Source organism: Myotis nattereri, assembly GCF_964212035.1.
Source record: "Myotis nattereri genome assembly, chromosome: 16".
NCBI classification, from domain to species: Eukaryota; Metazoa; Chordata; class Mammalia; order Chiroptera; family Vespertilionidae; genus Myotis; species Myotis nattereri.
In genome coordinates, this window is record NC_138091.1 from 33,292,628 (window position 1) to 33,317,308 (window position 24,681).

General features: G+C 39.7%; 1 protein-coding gene across 2 annotated transcripts; it reads left to right on the forward strand.

Moving 5' to 3' along the window:
• Window positions 1-2,250: 2,250 nt before the first annotated feature.
• Window positions 2,251-24,566, forward strand: DDX52 (DExD-box helicase 52). 2 transcript variants are annotated; one of them, XM_081109037.1, is made up of 16 exons: window positions 2,251-2,325; window positions 3,632-3,889; window positions 5,157-5,355; window positions 7,191-7,321; window positions 7,566-7,751; window positions 9,280-9,423; window positions 10,086-10,197; window positions 11,274-11,346; window positions 11,848-12,051; window positions 12,178-12,268; window positions 14,485-14,607; window positions 14,709-14,859; window positions 15,022-15,097; window positions 17,132-17,203; window positions 18,006-18,098; window positions 22,338-24,566. In XM_081109037.1, exons 2-16 carry the CDS (start codon window positions 3,803-3,805, stop codon window positions 22,393-22,395), a joined length of 1,800 nt encoding a protein of 599 aa, XP_080965163.1. In that variant the 5' UTR covers window positions 2,251-2,325; window positions 3,632-3,802; the 3' UTR covers window positions 22,396-24,566. The 2 variants fall into 2 exon arrangements, with proteins under 2 accessions (XP_080965163.1, XP_080965162.1); XM_081109036.1 differs by lacking the exon at window positions 2,251-2,325 and having other exon boundaries at window positions 3,197-3,889.
• The last annotated feature ends 115 nt before the right edge of the window (window positions 24,567-24,681 follow it).

A 24,681-nucleotide genomic window follows, 5' to 3' on the forward strand; every position in this document is an offset into this window, starting at 1 on the left:
CAATGAATAAAATGTAAGAATTTGGATTTCTAAGGTACTAGGTGGAATATTAATGAATTTTGAGAATTTGAAATTAAAAACTTAGCCCCAGGAAAAGTGAGATTTTTGTCTATGTGTGAGGGGTTGCTGGGTTTTAAAAAATCTATAACCAATCACACTTTATTTTAATTAGCCCTGCAGCTGTGATCTATAATTTTATACCTCCCTTTTTAAAGTAAAAAGAATTCCTATTTTCAAATGATTATTACAAATTCCACTCAAATGTCCCACAGAAAATCTCAAACTCAACTTACTCAAAATTAAACTTATTATCTTGTCCTCATGCAAACCTAGCCCTCCATTATTCCCCATCTACATGAACAGAGCGACCCTCACCCAGTCACCTAAGTTTGAGACGTGGGAATTGTTTTAGGTTTCTCCCTTTCCCCGTCTTCCTACAGTCAGTCACAAAGGGAGTCCTACCAACTTTACCACTAAATGCCCCTCTCCCTTCCCCTCTTCCCTTTTACTACTGCCTCCTTTCCTCACTAGACTACTACTACAATATGTTAAATTCTTCACCCTTTTTGGCTTCGTGTGTTCCTCCTTCGGCGACCCTAACACAATATTCTTCTGGTCTCCCTAACTCCAGACTTGCCTCCTTTCCATGTTGCTGCTGAAGTGATCTTTTTACATTGAAAGCTGTTTCTATCACTGGCTTCACATCCTTTGATGGCGCCTAGTACCTACAAGATCAAATCAAACTTTTTGGTCGACCCATAAGGTCTATGGGAGGAGTCCTTACCCACCTGTCCAGCTGTGCCTGTTGCTGCATCATCTGCTTTCAGCTTTGCAGAATCACTAGTAGATCCCAAACACCACGGGATTTTTTTTTTTTCATGCCTCCTTACATCTGTTGCTACTGCTCCCTTCACTTAGAATAGCTTTATCTGTCTTGTCTAAGTTGTCAACATCTCATTTTTTAAGGGTGTGCAAGCTTTCTCTCCTCTACCAAGCGTTCCTAACTTTCCACAAAGCCCAGCCCATCCTTCCACCACAGAGTGACTAATCCCTTACCTCCTATAATTTATACCACAGTGCCTAGAGAATTTTCTTGCTCCGTTTCAAAGAAGAGCTCTCTGTCCATAGTAGACTGTAAGCTACCTGAGAGCAAAGGCTGTGTCTAATCTTCCTCTGCTTCCTTAGGCCCCAGCTTATGCCAAGCATGCTGTACAGACGACAACAGAGTTGGTTAAATGATGGGCAGGAAGTGGAGGAGAGAAAGGTTCTCAGAAACATACTTTGGGGGTATGGAGTGATCACTCTGTTCACAGCAACAAAATTTCCCAACTAGCTCCCACTATAGGGGTAGACAGACTTGGTGTTCTCACTTGGCTACAGTTGAGAAACCATGTGTGTCTGCCAATCAGACCATACTGGTTTTTGGAGAAATTCCAGTTATACAAACCGGTGACTCAATTCCTTGCCGCTTTTATTGACGACAGTTTCTAATTGTTTTGTTTTGTTTTGTCTTGAAGAGGAAATGGTCCCTTAATGAGTCATCTGGACATCATCAAGGTAAGAAATGATACAAGTCTGACCGTTTCCATTTGACTTCATTCAGCCAAAATTTATTACAAAGTACCAAGCAAAAGACATAGATCCTTTCCTAAATCCACAAGGTTGGCAGTTTCGGGGATTTTTGTTTATTTCATTTCACTTCAGTAATTCCACAAGATTTATTAACTGCTTACTAGATGAAACAGATTCCGTGCTAGGCAAACATAATATGAAGATAAATGAGATATAGGCTCATCCCTCAAAAAGCTCAAAGTCTGGTGTAAAACAGATGTGGAAACATAAATATAATGCAATAGGAAAAGTGCTAAAATAGAGGTACTTACGAAGTGGCAGGAGAAATCACGGAAAAAAGATGGGCTATGTCAAGGAGGGGGCATTCAGGGTAAGCGTCGTAGAGGAGAGGACATATAAACTGAGTTTTGAAGGATATAAGGATTTTGCCATGGAGAAAAATGAGAAGAGGACATTCTAAGAAGAAAGAAAAATATGTACAAAGGTCCATATTTCGAAGAAGCAAAGCTGAAATGAGATTGATAAAATTAAAATTTAGAGAAGATAAGTAACTTACCCAAGTGGAGTATGTTATATATAGCTGGTATGTATAATTTGATTTTAATAAGTTAAGTGCTTGTTTGATGTGACTCCGTTGTAGCATTTATATGTTGGTGACTCCTAAATTTGTTTCTTCAGACCTCACCTTCTTCCTTGAGCTTCAGACTCATGAATCCAACTATCTACTTGGATGTCTCTACTACTTAAAGTCAAGTAGGCATCTTGACATACCCAAAACATAACAATTGATTCCACACTCCCCCACCCTCCTACCTCATCCTCTCAAAAAGGTTGTTTTTCCCTTATTCTGTCCTAGCTCAGTAAATGGCATGCCATCTACCCAGGGTTTCAAGCCAATAACCTGGGAGTGATATTTTGCTCTCTTTACCTCATCTCCACGTGAAATGCATTAGGTGCATTTAGCTCTACCTCCAAAATATATCTCACATCTACCCATTTAACTTCATCAGCAGAGATACGACCCTAGTCCAAACCACCAGCACAATTTCTACTTTGATTGGCCTCCTTGTTTCCATTCTTACCCTTTCTATGGTCCATTCTCCAAATAGCCAGAGTAATCTTTTCGAAAACATTCGCTCATTCTTTCATCAAATATTTACTGAGAGAACACTGGAGATGGGGATACAGCAGCGAAGGATGTTAGATCCCTGTGCTTATGGTCTTTCATTCTAGAAGGGGAGAGGCAATGCACGAGTAAACAATTCTGTACAGTCCAAATGCAATGAAAAAAAATTAAAATCAATAAGCTAAATCTCTTGCTACCTGAGTTTTACTGAGTTGCTCTCTCAGCAAAACATTTTGAAAGTTTCCCAGCCTGTTTAGATTAAAATCCAAATTCCTTACTCTGACCGTGTTATAAGATTCCATGAGATCTGGTTTCTATTTGTCCCGCCAACCTTATCAGAGCCACACTTCCTCGAGGCAACTTTTCTCCAGTCGCCCTGGCCTTCTTTCTATATCCTCAGTGTCCCAGCCTTTCCCTTCTGCACACCTATGTTTGTTCCATGGGGAAGGCTGTTTCCCCTTCAGTCAAATATCACTCCATCATTACCAACCTGAACAATAGGCCTGAAAGCAGCTCCCCTTCCCTTTCTCTATCAACGACACGGCTTTATTTGTTTCAGTAGAACTTCCCACTTTCGGAAATGATCTTCCTTATTTGTTAACAATGTCTTCTGTTCCCACTAAAATGCTGATCCTCCTGAAGTGAGAAACTTGAAGTGGTTCACCAAAGTATCCCTCAAAGTCTAGATCAGTGTTCCGCAGAAGAGGCTCTTGATAACTACACTGAGTGGCCAGATTATTATGACCACCCCATCAGTACTTCATTGACACTTCCAAAAATACTGAATATTGAAAACTTCTTAAGCAAATACTCTCAAGGTTTAATTATTATTATTATTATGTGCATAACTAATTCACTTCATTGTACTGATGGGGTGGTCATAAAAATCTGGCCGGTCATAACAATCTGGCCACTCAGTGTATTTTTTGAAAGAACAAAACACACAGGACACACAGCGGTACCAGACGAAAACCAACTACTAAGCCGCTCGCCGCGGCCAGGCTCCGCCCCCCAGAGCCACGCCCACCCACGGTCTAGCCCAAGGCCTTCTGGGAGAGGCCCTCCGCGCAGGCGCTGTGGGGTCGCAGAGCTTTCTGGGTAAAGATGGATGCGCACGATCTCTTTCGCCGGCTCGGTGCTGGGGCCAAGTTCGACGTGAGGCGCTTCTCAGCGGACGCAGCCCGGTTCCAGGTACTGTGCTGGGAGGACGGAAGCCAGGGTCACCGGGAAGGAGCGGGAGCCCCGGAGTGAGCTGGATGCGGGGGCGCCTGCCCTCGGAGACCCCGTGGCCAGGCTGTGGGGCACCCCCCCCCGCCCCCCGTGGCGTTCAGTGTACCCAGTCAGGACCCGCTTTCCAAGTTAACGCGTTTCTCGTTCTTGTAGATTTAGTTGGGCTTGGCCGTAGAGTAAGTTGGGTGGCCCCTCCCACCGCCATCCTAAAGCGGAAGCAGCTCCCTGTGGAGAGCGCAGATGCTTTCGTTACCAGCCTCCCGGGGTTGGCCGGGCAGGCGGAGAACCTTAGTGGACGTGCTGCTTTTTAGTGCCGCGCTCCCGTAGCGAGTGACTGAACCAAGTGAGAGGGAAGATGTACAAACGGGAGCCTTACACAGGACAGCAGTGAGTGATAAATCGGAAGTAGTTGGGGCCCAGTGGTGGAAGATCTTGATATTTGGGACTAGGGACATTCCTGTGAGTGCGCGGCACGTGTGTTTCTTATTTCTCCGACGGGCGGTATAGTGTAGTTAAAAGTTTGAAATCTGGGGGGGGGGGGGGGGAGGTGTTTTCAATTGGTGGAAAAGAGACATATGTAAAACTTTAGATAATAAAAATAAGCCCTAACCGGTTTGGCTCAGTGGATAGAGCGTCGGCCTGCGGACTGAAGGGTCCCAGGTTCGATTCCGGTCAAGGGCATGTACCTGGGTTGTGGGCACATCCCCAGTGGGGAGATGTGCAGGAGGCAGCTGGTCGATGTTTCTCTCTCATCGATGTTTCTAACTCTCTAACCCTCTCCTTTCCTCTCTGTAAAAAAAAATCAATAAAATATATTTTAAAAAAGAAAAAAAAGTTTGAAATCTGGAGCCATATTATTTGGGTCCAAATCAAGTTAACCTAATGCCTCGATTTTCTCATTTGTAATGTTGCTGTTTACCTCATAGGGTTATTGAAGAATGTAATTTCATATATATATACATGTTTAGAAATCTGCGTAACAGCATAAAAGTGTTATGCTGATAAGCATACGTGTTTGCTGATACTGGTTATTATTATTACTGATCTAAAGTCAGAAAAGGTACAATCTGGGATCTCATTTGCCCAAACACATTTGTCAGTGCAACACATATTTGGTGAAAGTATAAAAAAGAAGGGGAGTCATTGGACCCATCCCCTTATTGCTAATACTGCTTGGGTGACAGGAATGCCGGTCCATGGATTTCACTTTCAATATTTTGGGTTTTAGGTAGGAAAAAGGAAATATGACTTTGATTCTGCGAAGGTGCTGCAGGGACTGGACTTTTTTGGAAACAAGAAATCTGTCCCAGGTGAATGCTGTGAATCAGGAACTAATCAGGAGCTCCAAGATGAAGAGGAAAAAGAAGAGAGCCTAACTGAAAGGAAGAGGGAGCCGAACAAGAAAAAGAGGAAGAGAATGACTTCGGGTTAGTCCTTGATTTCTGTCTTTTCGCTTTAATTTTTTCCAATTATGAAAATAGTATAAACTTACGGTACAAGTCAAATAATATGCAGTCATTTATCAGTTGATGGCCTTGAGGTCTTTCCAGGCATTTATTACAAATCTTGCTACACTAAAGATTTAAATGCAGCTCTTACTGTAAATGTATGATCCATATACAGTAGTCCCCCTTATTGGTGGTTTTTCTTTCTGCGTTTCAGTTACCTGCAGTCAAACACAGTCCCAATAAATTAAATGGAAAAATTCAGACATCCACTGGGGGCCTTGGAACATATCCCCTGTGGATTGGGAGTGGGGGGGACTTGTATATTTGAGCCTATCTTGGGCTCTGTTCTAGTTCATTGATTTATATTTCTGTATTCATACACCAGTACCAGCTTTTTAAAAATTATGGCCTTATAACATCTTACAAAATTTGGTAGAGTGATATTATTGATTAGGCAACTGAGTATTTTCTCCCTAAAGTGTTCTATCAGTGCAAACCCAGTTAACATTTTAGTGGTCTTTGTTGGTAGAAATTGACAAAGGACTTTTATTTTTTTTAAGTTAAACATGCATCTCCCATATGACCCACCTGTTTCACTCCTAGAATTTACCCATGAGAAGGGACAACCTTTGCCCTCACAGAGGCTTGTATACAGATGCTCATAGTGACTTTATTTGTAATAACAAAATTATCAAAATGCTGTTCAATAGGGGAAAGTAAGGATGGAGCAATGCATTACAAGGAGCCACGGGGACATTTGGGGAGGTGATGTAAATAATCTTGAATGTGGATGTTTTACAAGTGTGTACATATGTCAAAACTCCTCAAATTGTGTACTTTAAATTTATTGTATGTCTATTTTACCTCAGTGAAGTTGAAAAAAATTAAAAAGAAATTTCAAAAGTAATTCTTGCTCATTGCTTTTATTAGAATTTTTAGATTATTTTACATATTTATTTTCCCATATAAACTTTAAAGTTAGCCAGTCCAGTTACCAAAACAATGCTGTCATTACTTTTCATTAAACTGTTATTTATAGATTTAGTGAGAATTGCTGTCTTTATTATATTGAACTAGAGGCCCAATGCACAACATTTGTGCACTTGGGGTGGGGGAGTCCCCCTCGGCCTGGCCTGTGCCTTTTAGCAGTCCGGGAGTCCTCGGGGGATGTCTGACTGATGGCTTAGGCCCACTCCCCGGGGCCTAAGCCATCAGTCAGACATCAGTGCTGCCAAGGAGGTGGGAAAGGCTCCTGCCACTGCTCCTGCACTCGCCAGCCAGTCTGGCTTGTGGCTGAATGGCGCTCCCCACTGTGGGAGCTCACTGATCACCAGGGGGCAACTCCTGCATTGAGCGACTGCCTCCTGGTGGTCAGTGTGCATCATATTTGCATATTACCTTTTTATTATATAGGATAGTCCTTAAGTACTGTGTTGCATTCATTGCTATTATAAGTGAATTATTTTCTTTCATTCTATTTATTTTCTATCTGGTTGGTGTTTGGATATAAAAAAAACTGGTTGCCTCATTGAAACCTCTTTTTGTTTAAGTAGTTTCCCAACTAATCTCTTGTTTTCAAGTATAGAGTCATCTACATATTACACAGCTGAAGTAACTAACAAAAGGAAGAGAATGAGCTTCAGAGCTCTGATTTTTACCAATAAAGAACCTGCCTCTCCTTTCCAATTTCTGTACTTTCTTTTATCTAGTTGCAACAGCTAGTACTTTCTTTTGTTTGTGTGAAGGTATGGCCTGTTTGCTACACCCTAGAATGTTGCACTTAAAATCTTTTAATTTATTAAAAATTATTTTAGAAATTACTTCAGAAGAAGAAGGTTCTACCATACAGTGGATATCATCTGTGGAAGCAAAGATTGAAGATAAAAAAGTTAAAAAAGAAAATAAACTAACTTCAGGAAAGTTGGAGCTTATCAGAAAAGAAAAGGTTAGAAAAACGTTTAACCCCAATTTCTCACCTAGTGATTTTTTTTACTGTCCTTGGGTTACTCTGTTGGTAAAAGTGAGTATGGTTTTGTTAAGATGGATTATTAATTAGTTTGAGTTTTACTTCAATGAAAAATTAATGCAAAGTGTTTCATATTCTACTAAAACTTATCCTACACTTGCTTTATAACATCTGACAATATTTTTTACTATATCCATGGTGACTCCTTTACTGCATTTTTCAGATAAACTTCTTGCGGAATAAACACAAAATTCATATCCAAGGAACTGATCTTCCTGACCCAATTGCTACATTTCAGCAACTTGAACAGGAATATAAAATCAATTCTCGACTGCTTCAGAACATTCTAGATTCAGGTTTCCAAACACCTACACCAATCCAAATGCAAGCCATTCCAGTTATGCTGCATGTGAGTATGAAGGTCTAGAATGCCTCTGACATTCCTGTGTTTGCTTATTCTCTTTTCTCTGCCTTTGAAATCTGCCTTTCTACCTTATTTCCTCCCCCTGTTGAAATCTTTACCTTGCTTTTAAGGTCCATCTCCAATGCCTGTGCTTTGGAAAACTTGTCTTGATCACTACAGCTAGATGTGATCTTTTTAATTTACCAATGCTCCCCTATCACCCAAGTCTCCATGGTACTTAGTGTGGTTTTTTTCTTGCAACATTGGTCTTATACTTCACACTACTATGTATTGCACTAATTATATTTATCTTTTTCCTTTTACTATAGTGTAAACACTCTGAGAGATTATGTTCCGTTTATTCATCCATGATTTAGTTTATAATTTCCAGGAACTATTTCAGAAATACAGAATTGTTGTACTAACCTGACTGGTTTCTCCTCAATACTTTTTATTATTGAAGTATACTTTATATACAATAAAATACATAGTTAAATGTACAGTTTAGTGAGTTTCAATGATGCATAGCCTATGTAACCATCACCCCAATGAAGAGATGTAACATTTTTATTGCCCCAGAAAATTCTCTTGTGCCCTTTCCATTCTGGCCTCACTCCACCCCTGTTCTGATTGCTATTGCCGTATATTAGATTTGCCTCTTCTAGCATGTCATATAAGGGGAATCATTCATTATTTCATTTCTGGTTTCTTTCACTTTGCATACTGTTTTTGAGACTCATCTATGTTACATACATCAGTAGTTTGTTACTGAGTATAGTCTGTTGTATGAATGTATCACAATTTGCTTATCCACCTATTGAAAGATGTATGGGTTAACCTAGATTTTTGGAAATTAAGTTTTTCTAAGGTTTCTTTTGGTAGTGATGATAGCTACCTTTTCCCCCTACAAAACCAAGATGGCCTTCATTTCTGGTAGTTATAGGACACCATACTGGTCCTCTTCATTTTCTTTGAGAACTGAAATGAAAATACATTTGAATTATGTTGTTGATGGATAGTAACTTTGCTTTTAATTTTCATTTAAGATTATTTCTGTCATGACTTTAGCTTAAAGCTTTAAAAATCACTGTGACTTACTGAAGATTGTCACCTGTTAATTGCTCTGTCACTCAGGTTATGGCCACTTTTTCTTTCTTTCAGCCATTTTGTTACTTATTTAAAACCTTCCTCAGGGTGTGAGCAGTGCAGATATCAGCACAAAATGTTGGTTTTGTAATTTTGCATTGATAAAGAGTTTAGTGGGAAAGAACAATGGAAATAATGGAAATAATTGAGGTTGAAAATTATCTTTGGATTTGTTATCCACATTCTTTACCCAGTTCGAATGGATGTCAGTGGCAGTGCTCAGAAACTCCATTGTGGTGATGGTGGCAGGGGTAGATAATGTTAGAAAAGCAAATATAAGAGAAGTTAGACAAGTGATGAGAACATGGATGATTGGATTTATCACATATATTTTTATGGCTGAGAGCATTATTTGATCACTGGTTAATTTAATACACTCTGTTTTTAGGGTCGAGAACTTCTGGCTTCTGCTCCTACTGGTTCTGGAAAGACTTTGGCTTTTAGCATTCCCATTTTAATGCAACTGAAACAACCCACAAATAAAGGCTTCAGAGCTCTCATTATATCACCAACACGAGAACTTGCCAGCCAGGTATGACCGCTCGCTTCTGAAGAGGATGTTTTGGTGTTTGCTTCAGTCATCTTTCTTATTTGGGGGTAATAGAAAGGTCTCAAAAGAATAAGGCCTGTGTCTTTTGTCAGGACAGATATTCTGTACAGAGCCCATTTCTATGTCTTATTGCATATGGGCAAATATTTTCTAAAACATGATGTTAACATTTGTATTTCTTTGGTGAATGCTCTAAGATCCTTGAAGTTGAAAGGTTACTGTAATATACAGTCATTCTAAACTTTATTTTTCTCACCTAGAAAAATGAAAATTCATTTAAGTTTTTGAGAAAGTAAAACTATACAATTATATGCCCCACCCTTCATGTGCTTAATGTGAAATACATGCCAAGTATGAAATAGTTTTATAATAGTACTATATTCTAAAAACAATAAGTAACAGATTGGATGAGTTTTGTTTTTTTCTGTTGAAAATTGTTTATTAGACCTGAAGAAATTACTGAATCTTACTAGGCATTGAAGTTCCAAACTGCTGAGATTCCAGGTTAATCTACACATTAGTACAGGTTTAATTTCAGATATTTATGGAGTTGTAAAGGATTTATTTTTTTAATAATGTAAATGAGATTATACATCTTATTCAGGTATTTTAACAGATGATGTTTTTATCATTTTCTGTTATAGACTCATCGAGAGTTAGTAAAAATATCTGAGGGAATGGGATTCAGAATACACATGATCCACAAAGCAGCAATTGCAGCCAAGAAATTTGGATCAAAATCATCTAAGAAATTTGGTAAGGGATTCATGCTTGAGATATAGAGCATGAAGGGGATTTAGAAATTACAAATATCCTAATTGACACCTAAGAGTTTTTAAAGTGTAGTCATGCATATAATTTGATTTTTAGAGAAGCTAAAAGAGATCTCCCTGCTCCCATCCAGTAGTTATATAAATATATACTAGTGATTCTCAATCAAAGGCCACCCCCACCTCACCCTTCAGGGATATTTGGCAATATCTGGAGACATTTTAAATTGTCACACCTGGGGCATGGTGCTACTAATCTGTAGTGGGCACAAGCCAGGGATGCTGTTAAACATCCTACAATGTACAAGATGGCCCACTACAACAAAAGAGTTTTCTGGTCCAAAACGTCAATGTGCTGGGGTTGAGAAATCCTCCTTTATACTAAATGCCATGGAAATACTCTGTCGACAAGAATAGCTTACATCCCTACCTTTATAAGTCAGAGGATCTGCTTTTTACCTATCTTGTATCTTGAGCTTCTGAGTAAAATTCCATTTAAAGAAGGATTTTCCTGGCCTGACTAGTGTGGCTCAGTTTGTTGGAGCATTGTTCCATACACCAAAAGGTCTCGGGTTCCATTCCCCATCAGGGCACATACCCAAGTTGCAGATATGATACCTGGTCAGAGTGTCAGGGTGTGTACGGGAGGCAATCGATTGATGTTTCCCTGTTACATCGATGTTTCTCTCCCTTTCTCTCTCTGTTATCAATAAAAACATATCCTTAGGTGAGGATTAAAAAAATAATGATAGAAAAGCATTTTCCTTGAAAAACATGTTTGAAAATCAAGCTGTTGGATTATAGTGTTCTTGCCTCTTAGAAGCTGAGAGGACAGATCAAATTTAATACAGAAGGGATATACTAGTTTGTGCTAGGATGGATAAAAAAAATAAGTATGTTAGCTTACTGACAGGGAAGAACTTTTGTGTTGGTGTAGTGAGTATGACCACTGCCTCCTCTCCCCACTTCAGGCTATTAACTGAAAATTCAGGAGCCTTAATTTTCTAGTTCAAGAGGGATGAAACTTGTCTTTGCAATTTGTACCATTTGTTTTTTCTGTAGATATTCTTGTAACTACTCCAAATCGACTAATCTATTTATTAAAACGAGATCCTCCAGGAATAGACTTAACAAGGTACAGGTGATATTTTAATGTCTTTTATATGTGCTTTTCTTTTAGTTGATTATATTTTGTCCTCAATTGCTTGTATAGTTGCCCTTTGGAGCTTACTACCTACCAGCTTTCAGTAAATGTTGGTACTGAGCATAATGGTGTTCATTAAACTTACAGGAAAATAACTATCTGGTCTGGAAGAAAGTCACAGATTCTGATAAGCAGTTAGCACAGAATTCCCCTAGATTTTCAGCAGTGGTGATGGAGTTTATCAGGTTTATGTGGATATCTGTTTTTTGCTAATGGAACTTCATATCTTGGAGGCTAATGGAATAGTTACATTAATTTATGTTTATCTTACTTTACCTTTCCTTGCTTACTTTTCTTATACCTTTTTGTGATAATGGTATGTGGGTCTGAGAAGCAGCATTATGGTTTGACTTCTTTATGTGTCCCCACAATTTAGTGAAATGTCTTGAATCTTCTAGTTTAATACCCACAAGTTGTCTTGTTATTTCTTAGTGTTGAATGGCTGGTAGTAGATGAATCAGATAAACTATTTGAAGATGGCAAAACTGGGTTCAGAGACCAGCTGGCATCTATTTTCCTGGCCTGCACATCCCACAAGGTCAGAAGAGCTATGTTCAGTGCAACTTTTGCATATGATGTTGAGCAGTGGTGCAAACTCAACCTGGACAATGTCATTACTGTGTCCATTGGAGCAAGGTAATTGTTCTGCATTATCCCAGTTTGGGGGGGGGGGCGGGGTTGTTTGTTTCATTTACTTGGAATTTCAGGTGGAGGGAAGCAAAAATTGGCTCTTGCAAACTATAAGGTATGTTTTCTTCTCAGGAATTCTGCAGTAGAGACTGTAGAACAAGAACTTCTCTTTGTTGGATCTGAAACGGGAAAACTTCTAGCCATGAGAGAACTTATTAAAAAGGTATATTTCCAAATAATCTTTTTGATAAAGTTCACTAAGCCTTATATTATTAGTGGGAGGCTGAGCACTATACCTATATCATATTTACTAATCCAGTGGTAAATTGTTAAGTACTTTGGGCCAGCTCTTCTCCAAAGTTGGAGAGGTTCCACCGTTCAAATACAGTAAGCTTCCTATTCCCAGCTCGGTAAGCTAGGAAAAGACCTACCTGATGCCCTGAAAGCCTTTTTCCACAACTGCATATGTATCTGCCCTCTGCATCTCTTGTCCCCTTCCCCAGTTTCTCTGCTGCTTTCTTATTGAACTGGGGCATTGTAGAATGAGTAGGACAATTTTCTGTTTGTATCCCTTCAGTAAATATTGAATGGAAGCCATAGTTAAAAGGCTACATACTGAAGGGCTGGGGGGAGGCTATTGAAATATAAATCCTAAGCTCTGCCCCTAGAGTTTAGTCTTCTGTAGGAGCTAAAGTAAAGACACTTGTGTAAGATAGTTTGTGATAAAATGCCATAAAAGGTTATAGAGTGCTTTTCTTAAATATTCATATAGTTATAATGGGGCCATAAGGGTGAATTGAATTGGTTGGGGGAAAATGCTACTAATCTGGGCCTTGAAGGATTTGTGGGATTAAAAAGTGAAGTATTAGTGGCAGGAGGAGCAGCTGTTGTAAAGTCTCAGAGTTGGAGCTGAATACATTGAATGTGTTTGGAGACTAATAAGAAGTTACCTAAGGAGAACATTTATAGTGGAATTAAAGATAATCAGTTTGGACAGGAGAGTTAGGGTCAAGTTAAGAGAAACCACTGAACATTGTTGAGTGTGGCCACATAATTTTTAAGGAAAATTAAATAGTGGTATATAAGGTGGATGGTAATGAAAAGAGATTGAAAGTAAACCGATTAGCAGGCTATTCAGTGAGGCTGGTTAGACATAAGGAAGAAATAAATAAAGGTGTTAACCCCCTTAGTGGAGGGTTAACAGTAGTTGAGGATGAACAGAAAAGGTGTTTGCAAGTACCTGGTGACAACAGGAGCCGTTAAGAGTGTTGACTCTGGCTCTAACCGGTTTGGCTCAGTCTGCATAGAGCATCGGCCTGCGGACTCAAGGGTCCCAGGTTCGATTCCGGTCAAGGGCATGTACCTTGGTTGTGGGCACATCCCCAGTAGGGGTTGTGCAGGAGGCAGCTGATCGATGTTTCTCTCTCATCGATGTTTCTTTCTATCCCTCTCCCTTCCTCTCTGTAAATAATAAAATATATATATTTAAAAAAAAAAAAAAGTGTTGACTCTGGAGCCAGACTACCTGGATTGAAAGCCTAGCTTTAGGCAAATTAAGCTCTGTTCCCCAGTTTCCTCATCTGTAAAATGGGGGTAATAATATCTACCTCTTAAAGTTGTTTCAGTATTAATGAGTTAATACACATATAGTACTTAAAATAGTGGTTGGCAAATAATAAATGCTATGTGTTTTAAAAATATTCTTAAGGGTATCATTTAGCAATAGGAAATACAAGGTTTTTCACAGATACATAGGATTACACATGAGCTTTAGATTTGTGAATGTTCTGAAATCATGTTAGATTTTGTGTAAATGTGTGGTTGCCTATTAGAAAGTTTCATTGCTTTCATTAGATTCTGAAAGTTGTATGAACCAAAATAAAAAGATTAAGCCCTAATATAGACAGTTGAAAATATACAAAGTTGGTTTAGAGAGAGACAGAGTATGATATAAATGTAAAAATCATTTGCTTAGAGCTGGTAGTTTATAAGTGAGACTTTAATAAGGTAAATATTATATTGAGAGAACTGAGAACCAAGAACTGAGCTTTTGGGGAATACCCACAGTTAAGATAGATAATGAATTAAAAACACAGTCATTACATTTTAAGTAGAATCAAAAAAGTTCTGAGGCACAGAGGCCAAGAGATTATTATTTCAAGCAGTAGGAATCCATTGCTGTAGAAAGGTAAAGGGGGTTAATTAGACAAGATCATTGGAATTTTCAAGATGGAGAGTACAGTTCAAATTGGTGGAAAAAATTCATTATAGAGAAGGGATGATAGGAAGGTAGGCAGATTAGACCACTGGTCCTAGAAATTTGGCAATGAAAGTACACTACATTGAATTGGATTCTTTTATGAACTAAAATTGTATAAAATACTGTGATTATATTCTTAATTATGGGTTATATGTACTGATTATTGCATTTCTTTTTAGGGTTTCAATCCACCTGTTCTTGTTTTTGTTCAGTCCATTGAACGGGCTAAAGAACTTTTTCATGAGCTCATATATGAAGGTATTAATGTGGATGTCATTCATGCAGACAGAACACAGGAACAGGTTAAGTCAAATGTATACTCTCAAAATGATAACTAAATTTTAAAAATGTTTTCCATTCTTAGAGTGGTACTAAAACATTTACTATATGTTCTATTAACCAGAGAGATAACACAGTCCAAAGCTTCCGAGCAGGAAAAATCTGGGTCCTTATTTGTACAGCCTTGCTAGCCAGAGGGATTGATTTTAAAGGTGTGAACTTGGTGATCAACTATGACTTTCCAACAAGCTCAGTGGAATATATCCATAGGATAGGTGAGTTGTCCCCTGCCTCCACACTTATCCATTTTAGCACCTGTGCTATTCCCTACAAACATGATCAGTTTTTTAGTGCTGTGAAAAATCCACCTTTATATGTGAATTTGGAAGGTCTCTTTTCCCCAAAAAAGTGTTTTTTAATGGTCTGGTTTTTCTTAGGTCGAACTGGAAGAGCAGGGCATAAAGGAAAAGCTGTTACATTTTTCACTGAAGATGATAAACCATTATTAAGAAGGTAAATTAGGAAAAATAACTTTGTGCTAAGTTGGCAACGTTGATTCATTATTTTTATATGTATACACAGTTAACAGATAATTACAAAACATCTTTGTCCAAAATTTTGCTATAGTAGTCAACTAAATTTTAGCAATGAGAAAAGGAAAAATGACCAAAAGGCCTTATTTTTACCTTTCGATTATTGTCTATATATATAAAAGCCTAAGCGATCAGAATGATCAGAACAACCAGTTGTTATGACGTGCACTGACCACCAGGGGGCAGATGCTTAATGCAAGTGCTGCCCTGTGGTGATCAGTGCACTCCCACAGCCAACCTCCCTCGACTTTCCAACCTCCTGTGATTGCTCCCCCCAGCTGGCAGACCCCTGAGCTGGGATGGGGAACCATGGGTGGGTGGTGGCAGATGCGGCCCCTTTCCCAAGGGCTGGTGGCCAACCTCCCGTGCCATGTCCCTCCTCCCAGCCAGCAGGCCCCAATCAACCTACCGTCTGCCTGCTGTGGTGGTGGCACCCCAGTGAGGGAAGGAGGAGGGGGGAGGCTGGGAACTGCGTGGTTGTGGGGCACGGACAACGGTGGCATCGGCAGCTGGCATTTGTTCTTTCCGCGCCCAGCCCGGTGACCATCGCCTCCTCTCCAGCCTGGCCCCAATCAGCCCTGGTCGCCAGTTAGGCCTAGAGATCCCACCCGTGCATGAATTTTGTGCACCAGCCCTCTAGTTTGTTAATAATAACAAATATTCCAAAATTCTAATAACTCAGAATTCTCCCAATAGCCACCAGTTGAAATTATTTACAATGTAATATTATGGTTTTTGAATGAGTAATAGTTTAAAATTAACCTCAGTCAGTCTCTTTAGCCCCATCAAAATTCTTACCATAGTGCATCCTTCCCATTACTCTTAGGGGCAGAAGAAGTTTTATATTTAGTCGCAGGAGCACACGCCAATATTATTCAATTGTAGTCCCTTGAGGCCTAGATAACATATGATAGATATAATTTTAGAATCATGGGTTTTAATTTAGCCCATTATAGATACTAATATAGAGGTTGAGTTTCCTACATTTTGGCTGCCTGCAGAAAATTTAGCCTGATGATAATCAGTAACACATCACATTTCTAACAGTTGAAATTGAGTTGTGGCCCTAGCTGGTTTGGCTCAGTGGATAAAGCATTGGTCTGAGGACTGAAGGGTCCCAGGTTCAATTCCGGTCAGGGGCACATACCTTGGTTTCAGGCTCCTTCCCGGCCTAGGCCCTGGTTGGAGGCAACCAATTGATGTGTTTATCTCACATCGATATTTCTCTGTCTTTTCCTCTCCCACTCTCTCTTAAAAAAAAAAAAAATTGAGTTGTGGCTGAAAGCAGTTTGTACTTTGAGTTTATCTGTTTTGGCAAAGATTTTGATTTGTGCCTTCTGAGCCGTGGCTCTGAAAGCCTTGGTTTTGCTTTGAGCAGACTTTCACATGTGCAGGTGTAGGGCAGTATGTATTCCAGCCGCCTAGATTCACCTAAAGTTTCCTCAGCAACTCCAAGCATGTGAATTTGATGACACCCCCCCGCCCCCCCATATCAGTGTAACTATGCACCTCCATTTTTCATCTGAGAAATGGGGATAATGATAATACTAAAAGGGTTGTTGTGAAGATTGAATAAGTTACTATACATGAAAAACCTAATACAATGCCAAACCCATAGTAAGTACTATCATTTAATAGATTTAAGCCTGACTCTGGCTTCAGTCAGTTTCTCATCCAAGGTTGAGCTTAGAGGCTTTTTAGGGCTTGATAAAATAAATGTTGAGCAGAAATAGCTGCTGTCTAAAATTATGCATCAATCATTGATTTTAGTCCAGCAGACATTCTGTTAGTAATCCAACGTGATTATATCTGATGGTAATTGATAATACATTAAAATACCGGATTATTTTCTTGCTTGTGTAGCTTTAGTTCCTCTTATATTGTGCACAGGGTGCAAGTTCATAAACATTTGTTTGATAAGATACAAATTTATGTTAATGGGTACCTTTTTCAGCGTTGCCAATGTTATACAACAGGCCGGATGTCCTGTTCCAGAATACATAAAAGGTTTCCAAAAACTATTAAGGTACAGTCTTGAATTTACCAGACCTTCTCTCTTCCTGTCTTTGCATATACATTCTTGCTTTCACATTCTTACACATAGTTTTAACAATACTATAAACTTTTAGAACATTTTAAGATAAAAATTTTCCTTGTAAAATTTTTGTGAATACTGTATGTTTTTTAAACCTTGCTAGTTTTCTCATCCTTGAAATTTTAAGTATTCAGACTTTTTAAAAAAATTACTCAATATGAGTGAAATACATTTGGATTTTGTTTTAGTTCATAAAACTGGTAAAAAGCAGTTAATTGGCCAAAATCACACTCTAATGCTTATTGGCCCAGAATATAAGGGACATATTTTAGCCATAATCACTGCCTTTTATTTTTATTTTTTTAAAAAAAATATATTTTATTGATTTTTTTACAGAGAGGAAGGGAGAGAGATAGAGAGTTAGAAACATCAATGAGAGAGAAACATTGATCAGCTGCCTCCTGCACATCTCCTACTGGGGATATGCCCGCAACCCAGGTACATGCCCTTGACCGGACTCGAACCTGGGACCTTTCAGTCCGCAGGCCGACGCTCTATCCACTGAGCCAAACCGGTTTCGGCTGTCTTTTAAAATTGATTGAATTTACCATTCCTTTTGGTTACCTCCGTAAATGCTATTAGGTAATCTAGTATATAAAGTGGATACAAGTGTGGATAAATCAGTGAGCAGATAAAAAATGAACTTTGTGACAAGAATCAAAATTAGTTTTAGCTTTAACTTTTAAATTAAGTTACACTTCATTTAGTTCTTTCCTCTCTTTGTAACTTTCAGCAAACAAAAGAAAAAAATGATTAAGAAGCCATTGCAAAGGGAGAGCATTAGTACAACTCCAAAATACTTCTTAGAAAAGGCTAAGGATAAACGGTAAGTATATGGTGAGAAAATTAACTGGTTGTTTTCATAATATAATTATAGTAGGCATTACTTTTACTTAGGATAAGCTTTTTAGAGATAGAATTAATAGGTTTACAGTCTGTTATAGATTGTAATAAAAGTAATATACCTTAGGTTAGAGGAATGACTTGGGAGTTTGGATGATTCAGTCTTGGATCTGTTTTTTTTTCCAGTTCTGAAAACATAATTTCAATTTACTATAAATTAGAATTGCATTGCCCACCATCTCCACCCATCTTGCATCAGGGTATGCTACTGAGGCCAATAGTTAGGACTCACATTGATGGAATCTTCCTTGAAGCTCTATATTCTGGGCAGGATTTCATATAATCTTAGACTTATGCTGACGCACATTGTAAAACCTATAAAAAGTATGACTTTTGGTTAAAAAAATTTGTAGTAGTATGGCTGCATTGAATGAGTTTTAAGGATAGGTTTGGTTTTTTTTTAGCAAACATACAGAATTGCTAGGAAGCAACATGTTTTATAGGAGTAGGCTAATATATTCTGAACAGTACTAGTATTTCCACTATTTATGGAAGACAACACTCTTCAAATTCTACTAGTACCCATTAATATATATTATACATGAAGTGTAGGCATTTACTGAGTATCTATTGTCCTGCTGGTACTTGATGGTGGTAGTTTATACAAATGTATACAATGAGACTTGTTTCCGAAGTTAGTATGCAGGAAAAAAAACAGAGAATAAATTAAGTTTAGAGAAGGGAAATTTGTTGTGGATTAGTGTAGTCCTAGAAAGTTTCAAGGAAGTACACCGATCTTAAAGATAGGTAAAATTTAGGCATATAGAAGGAACAAGGTGAACAGAGACACTGGAATGCACTTTCCTTCTAAGTGGAACAAGAATCTTACCTGACATTTTGTATTGTGGGAAATAATGTTCAGTTCAAGTATATAGAGAGTACAATGTGTTCCAAAGTTTCAGTGAGTTTTAAGCTTTAATCCCTTGAGAAAAGTAATCCTTGAAAAAGTAATCTTCTTAACTTGTACTTAGTTTTGTGAGTTCTTAATAGGTTTTTTAATTTTTTGTGGCAGCAGTTTTCTGGGTGACATTTAGACTAGTGGACTGGTAGAGGAGGTCACTCTGCTTTGCCAACCTAATGTGTCTCAGATTTTATCTTTTTGGCCACCTAATCTCTCTCTTTAGACTTCTTTTTAGTGGGCATTAGAACCTTGTTCTTTGGGTGAGGCTAATGCTAGGATTGCAAATGCAATTTTAGGCATTGAGCAGCAGCTGATGAAAGTTTTTACAACAGTTGAAAATTAACTTAGAGCATAAGATGGTGACTATTATGATTGTAATAAGAAACATGAATATCTTAATTAAATGTTGATTTTTGTCCGTTTGTAGCATTTATGCTTTTGAAGTTATTAAAACTTAAAGATGCACTAAGATTTTGAGGACACTTGGTATAAATATTGTCACTTTAGACACTTAAGATGCTCTTTTCATTTTCTTTACAATTAAATTAAAGGCCATACTTTTTACTTTTTTATTTATTTTTTTCAAATTAAAAGAGAAAGTTCATTTAGAAAGTTAAAACAGAAGTAGTAGAAGTGAGCCGGCTGGGCTGCGTAGGTTCAAGAAACAAGTTACAAAGGCTAAAGAAGGGCCCTTGGTGCTTAGGAGAGAGAAAAGCAAAGGTAATGTACCTGGTAGGGGAAGAAGAGGGAGAAGGGAAAGGTGCCTGTGTGCTCCTGAGAGGGAGAGCGTGCCTAAAGGCCATGCTTCTTAACATAGCCCACAAACAAGAACTGATCTGACTCTAGCTTAGTTTTTCAATGTAGGTGTTCCTTTAATGATGCTATCCACATCTGTAGCCTCAGCTCATACCTCTATGCTGATAACGCTTCTGTCCATATCTTCAGTCCCAGCTTCCCAACCTGAAAATAATACAAACTCTGCCACTTGGGATTGACTGCAGATTAAATTCGTTAATACACACCTGAGAACTTTGCATTACTATACTATGATATGCAAACACTGATTATTTTCTCAAAACTCACTTCCTTTTCCTGTGTTAACATTTAGTTGAAGGCATTCACCAGACTCTAAAATCAGATTGTTGGGGTTTACCAGTGTGTGATGATCAGCAAGTTGTCTAGCCACTCTACTTAATTTTACTCATCTGTAAAATGAGGATAAGAGAATCTTCTTCATAAATTAGGAAGATTATCCAAGATGATAACATATAAGGCACTTATAACAGTAATAGCACTTGTGAACTCTTACTATTAGGTCAGAATCTGTCTTTTATACCATACTGGAGGCCTGGTACATGGGATTTGTGCGGGGGGAACAGGGAGGACGGGCCTAAGCTGGCAGTCAGACATCCCTCTCGCAGTCTGGGGCTCTTGCAGTCCAGGACCCCTCTCTCCTAACTGCCCGCCTGCAGCAGAGGCAGGAGAGGCTCCCCCCACTGCCGCTGCATGCACTGACCACCAGGGGGCACCTCCTGCGTTGAGGGTCTACCCCTTGATGGTCAGTGTGCGTCATAGCAACTGGTCATTCCACCGTTTGATCAATTTGCATATTACGCTTTTATTATATAGAACTAGAGGCCCGGTGCACAAAAATTTGTGCACTCGAGGGGAAAGGGGGTGTCCCTCAGCCCGGCCTGTGCCCTCTCGCAGTCTGGGACCCCTCAGGAGATAACAACCTGCTGGCTTAGGCCTGCTCCTGGGTAGCAGAGGGCAGGCCCAATCCCTAGGTGCAGCCCCTGGTCGGGCTCAGAGCAGGGCCGATTGGGGAGTTGGGGCGCCGCCCCATCATGCACAGAGCAGGGCTGATTGGGAGGTTGCGATGCCACCCTCAGTCATGCTCAGGGTAGGACCGATTGGGGGGTTGGGGCACCGCCCCCTGTCACGCACAGAGCAGGGCCGATTAGGGGGTTGAGGAGCTCGTCCCTGTCACAGAGTAGGGCCGATAGGGGAGTTGGGGCACCGCCCCCTGTCACACACAGAGCAGGGCGGATCAGGGGGTTGGGGCGCCGCACCCTGTCACACTCAGGGCAGGGCCGATGGGGAGGTTATGGCTCTACCCCGTCACACACACACAGCAGGGCCCGTGGGGGGGGGGGGGAGATGGGGCGCCGCACCCTGTCACACACAGCCGCAGGGCATCAGGGGGTTGGGGAGCTCCCCCCTATCAGGCACAGAGCAGGGCTGATCAGGGGGTTGGGGTGCCTTCCCCTGTCACAAACAGAGCAGGGCAGATAGGGAGGTTGTGGCCCCGCCCCCTGTCACACACAGAGCCGCAGGGTGATCAGGGGGTTTGGGCGCTGCCCCCTGTCACACTGATCCCGCTGCCGGGAGGCCTCGCGGCTCCGCTGATCCCGGTGCTGGGAGGCATATTACCCTTTTACTATATAGGATAGAGGCCTGGTGCATGGGTGGGGGCCGGCTGGTTTGCCCTGAAGGGTGTCCTGGATTAGGGTTGGGGTCCCCACTGGGGTGCCTGGCCAGTCTGGGTAAGAGGCTGAGGGCTGTTTTCAGGCTGGCGGGTGACTGAAGCTACCAACTGCTCCTTTTTTTCTCTTTTTTTTTTTTATTCTGGGCCAGCTTTAGCTCTGGCTCCAGCTCTGAGTGAGGCCTCTGCTGCTGAAAGCAGGTATCTGGTTTGTTTGGGTTCTATAATCGATACACTGTATCAACTCCAGCTCTGAGATTGTGGCTCGCTGAAAGCAGGTTTCTGGGGTTTTGTTTAGCTTCTATATTTGTAAGAATGTTTCAAACTGCAAGCTCAGAGGCCGGCAGCAGCAGGCGGGGAACGTTGGAGTCCTCCGTCACTGAAGCACACAAGCCTCATGTTAACTTCAAGCTGCCTGACAGCCGGCCGCCATCTTGGGAAGGGTAGCGGATATACGGCTAATTACCATGTTTCTCTTTTATTAGATAGGATTGTAGTGTAGTGTAGTTTATCGTGACCTTTCTGTCTCACTTAGGTGATTGTGGTTTTCTAAAAGAGCAGTGACCTAATGCAGCAGTCGCCAACCAGTGGTGTGTGGACCACTGGTGGTCCGTGAGGTCCAAAAGGTTGGGCGACCACTGACCTAATGCATCTTTGTGTTCCCAGTGCCTCATATATTTGATTATATAGTAGGTTTCAGTCAATGTTTATTAAACTGGTAGACTTTTGGAAAGTACATATACCTAGAATTTCTGATTCAGCTTTTCTTGTCACAGGAAAAAGGTCACTGGTCAGAACAGCAAGAAGAAAGTATCCCTTGAAGACAAAAGCTAAAAAAAATATTTTTTAAAAACCTATATCAGAAACATCATTTTATGATCTTAACATGAATATTGTTTACATGGAATACTTCATCTTAAAATCACCTGTAGTCAACTACAAGAACATGGGACTGGTGAAAAATGATCATGAACTTTCAGTGCATCATGTCAAACTTTTAAATGATTAAACGATGAAAACCACATTCATTGACATTTCTGTGGTTTGGCTCCAGAGAGATACTTCTTATAGAAGAACAAAAGCTTACGCTACAAATAAAATAACCATATGTGGTGAACTCGTAAGGATTTTTGCCTTCAAGTGTGAAGGAAAGTGTGATGTATGTTGTAGAGAAACATTTGGAACCAAACTTTCAAAGTAAAGCCTTGAAATGGAATGTCTCCTCTCTCCCCCCCCACCCCAGTCTGTTTTTGTTTCTGTTTTTGAATGGATACAGACTATCTACCAAGAAGAAAGCTACTGCTCTTTATTTTACTATTTCTTGATGGCCTTTTATGGTGTAAACCACAACAAAAAGATGCCTCTTCTGTGGCTGGTGTTCAAGTTCTCTAGGATTTTAAATTCCTTGGTCTATTAAATATTCATATATTTCATTGGTAAGGTAGCTCATACTTCACCTGTTTAATGTTGTAACTACAAAATATGGTCAGCCTACCCCTTTTTATTTTAAATGTATTTTTTTAAAAGAATTTATTGGAGTGACATTGGTTAATAAAATTATATAGGTTTCAGGTGTACAATTCTATTATATATCATCTCTATATTGTATTGTGTTCACTACCCCAAGTCAGGTTTCCTTCCATCACCATTTATCACCTCTTTACTCTCTACCTCGCCCTACCCTCTTTCCCTCTGGTAATCACCATATTGTTGTCCAGCTTCTCCCTTTCTTCACTTTTCATCATTTAACCATGTTCTTTCCTGTCTCTTTCCATTCAAGATGACTTTGCTCGAAAACTGATAGTTTTGTCCTGATAAGGAAGAATGTTCCTATTACTTGATATACCTGCGGCTGCATTCTCTTACATCTTACCTTTCCTGAGACTTCATGGCCCTTCATCCATTTTGTAAGCAGGTCTCAGCCAAAGGTAAAGAATTACGATTATACAGTGATGGAGACTATTCACCATTAGCAGATTTTTCTCTGATGATAGATTTGTACAGTGGAATAAAAAACCAACTTCAGTCCTCTGTGGGTTCTGACCCAGTTTGTGGCCACATGGCTAAACACACCAAGAAGGTCGGAATCATGGGTAACTATGGGACCCATTATGGCACCTTCCTCAAGAAAATGGTGAAGAAAATTGAAATCAACCAGCAGGCCAAGTATACTTGCTCCTGTGACAAAACCAAGATGAGATGAACTGAAATCTGGCACAGATTCCTGCATGAAAACAGTAGCTCGTGGTGCGTGTACCTATAACACCACTTCTACTGTCACAGTAAAGTGCCATCAGAAGACTGAAGGAATTGAAAGACGAGCAGAAGCATTTCCTTGATTCTTAGCCTTTTACTCGAGTCAGTACAGGTAGGCTCCCAACTGGAATATTTTAGATGGACAAAAAATTGTTCACCTTCAGAATTTATGTAAATGGAGCTCTATTACTACAAGGTGCAAACAATACAAATGTGATTTTCTGTGTTCTGACTAACAGGTTGATTCTGTATTCTGAAGATAGGTATACTGCTGCCACCCATTTGCCAGCTATATGACTGAATAAGTTCATTAATTTATCAGAGCTTCAGTTTTCTTCATTTTTGGAATTGGGGGTAATACTAATTATGTCTCAAGGTTAGAAGTACCTAACACTGTGCCAAATGCAAATTCACAACAAATATTCCTTAAACATATTTGGTTCAGAATACAGGCTTGATAACAACCCCTGCCTTCCAGTGTAGTGGTTAGGGATAAAGTACAGGAACAAATAGTGTGGCATATGCTGTTAGACATAAGGAATCACAGGAGGGTATCTAACCCATACTGGAAATGCCATGAAGGCTGATAGCCTGAGCTGAGTCTTGCAGATATAAGAATCTATAGGCAAAGAAGAAAAAGTATTCAGGCAGATACCACATCTGTGACCCTTGATATACTTTCATTTGACTTCCTCTTCAGTATTTTGTGTGTAACCACCCATCCTTAAATAAAAATTACATAAACCTATAATCACCTTGGTTTGTCAATGGATTAATACTGAATTTAACACCTTTATATCAGTTGGAAGTAATCTACACAAGGAATGAAATTCGTAAACAATTTATGAAAAAAGAATGCATGAT

Excerpts from the sequence above, each read along its gene's own strand:
- DDX52 (XM_081109037.1), top strand. The coding sequence starts at position 3,803 with ATGGATGCGCACGATCTCTTTCGCCGGCTCGGTGCTGGGGCCAAGTTC. Across the intron at positions 12,052-12,177 it reads ACTGTGTCCATTGGAGCAAG|GAATTCTGCAGTAGAGACTG; the intron begins GTAATTGTTCTG and ends TTTTCTTCTCAG. Across the intron at positions 14,608-14,708 it reads CAGACAGAACACAGGAACAG|AGAGATAACACAGTCCAAAG; the intron begins GTTAAGTCAAAT and ends TCTATTAACCAG.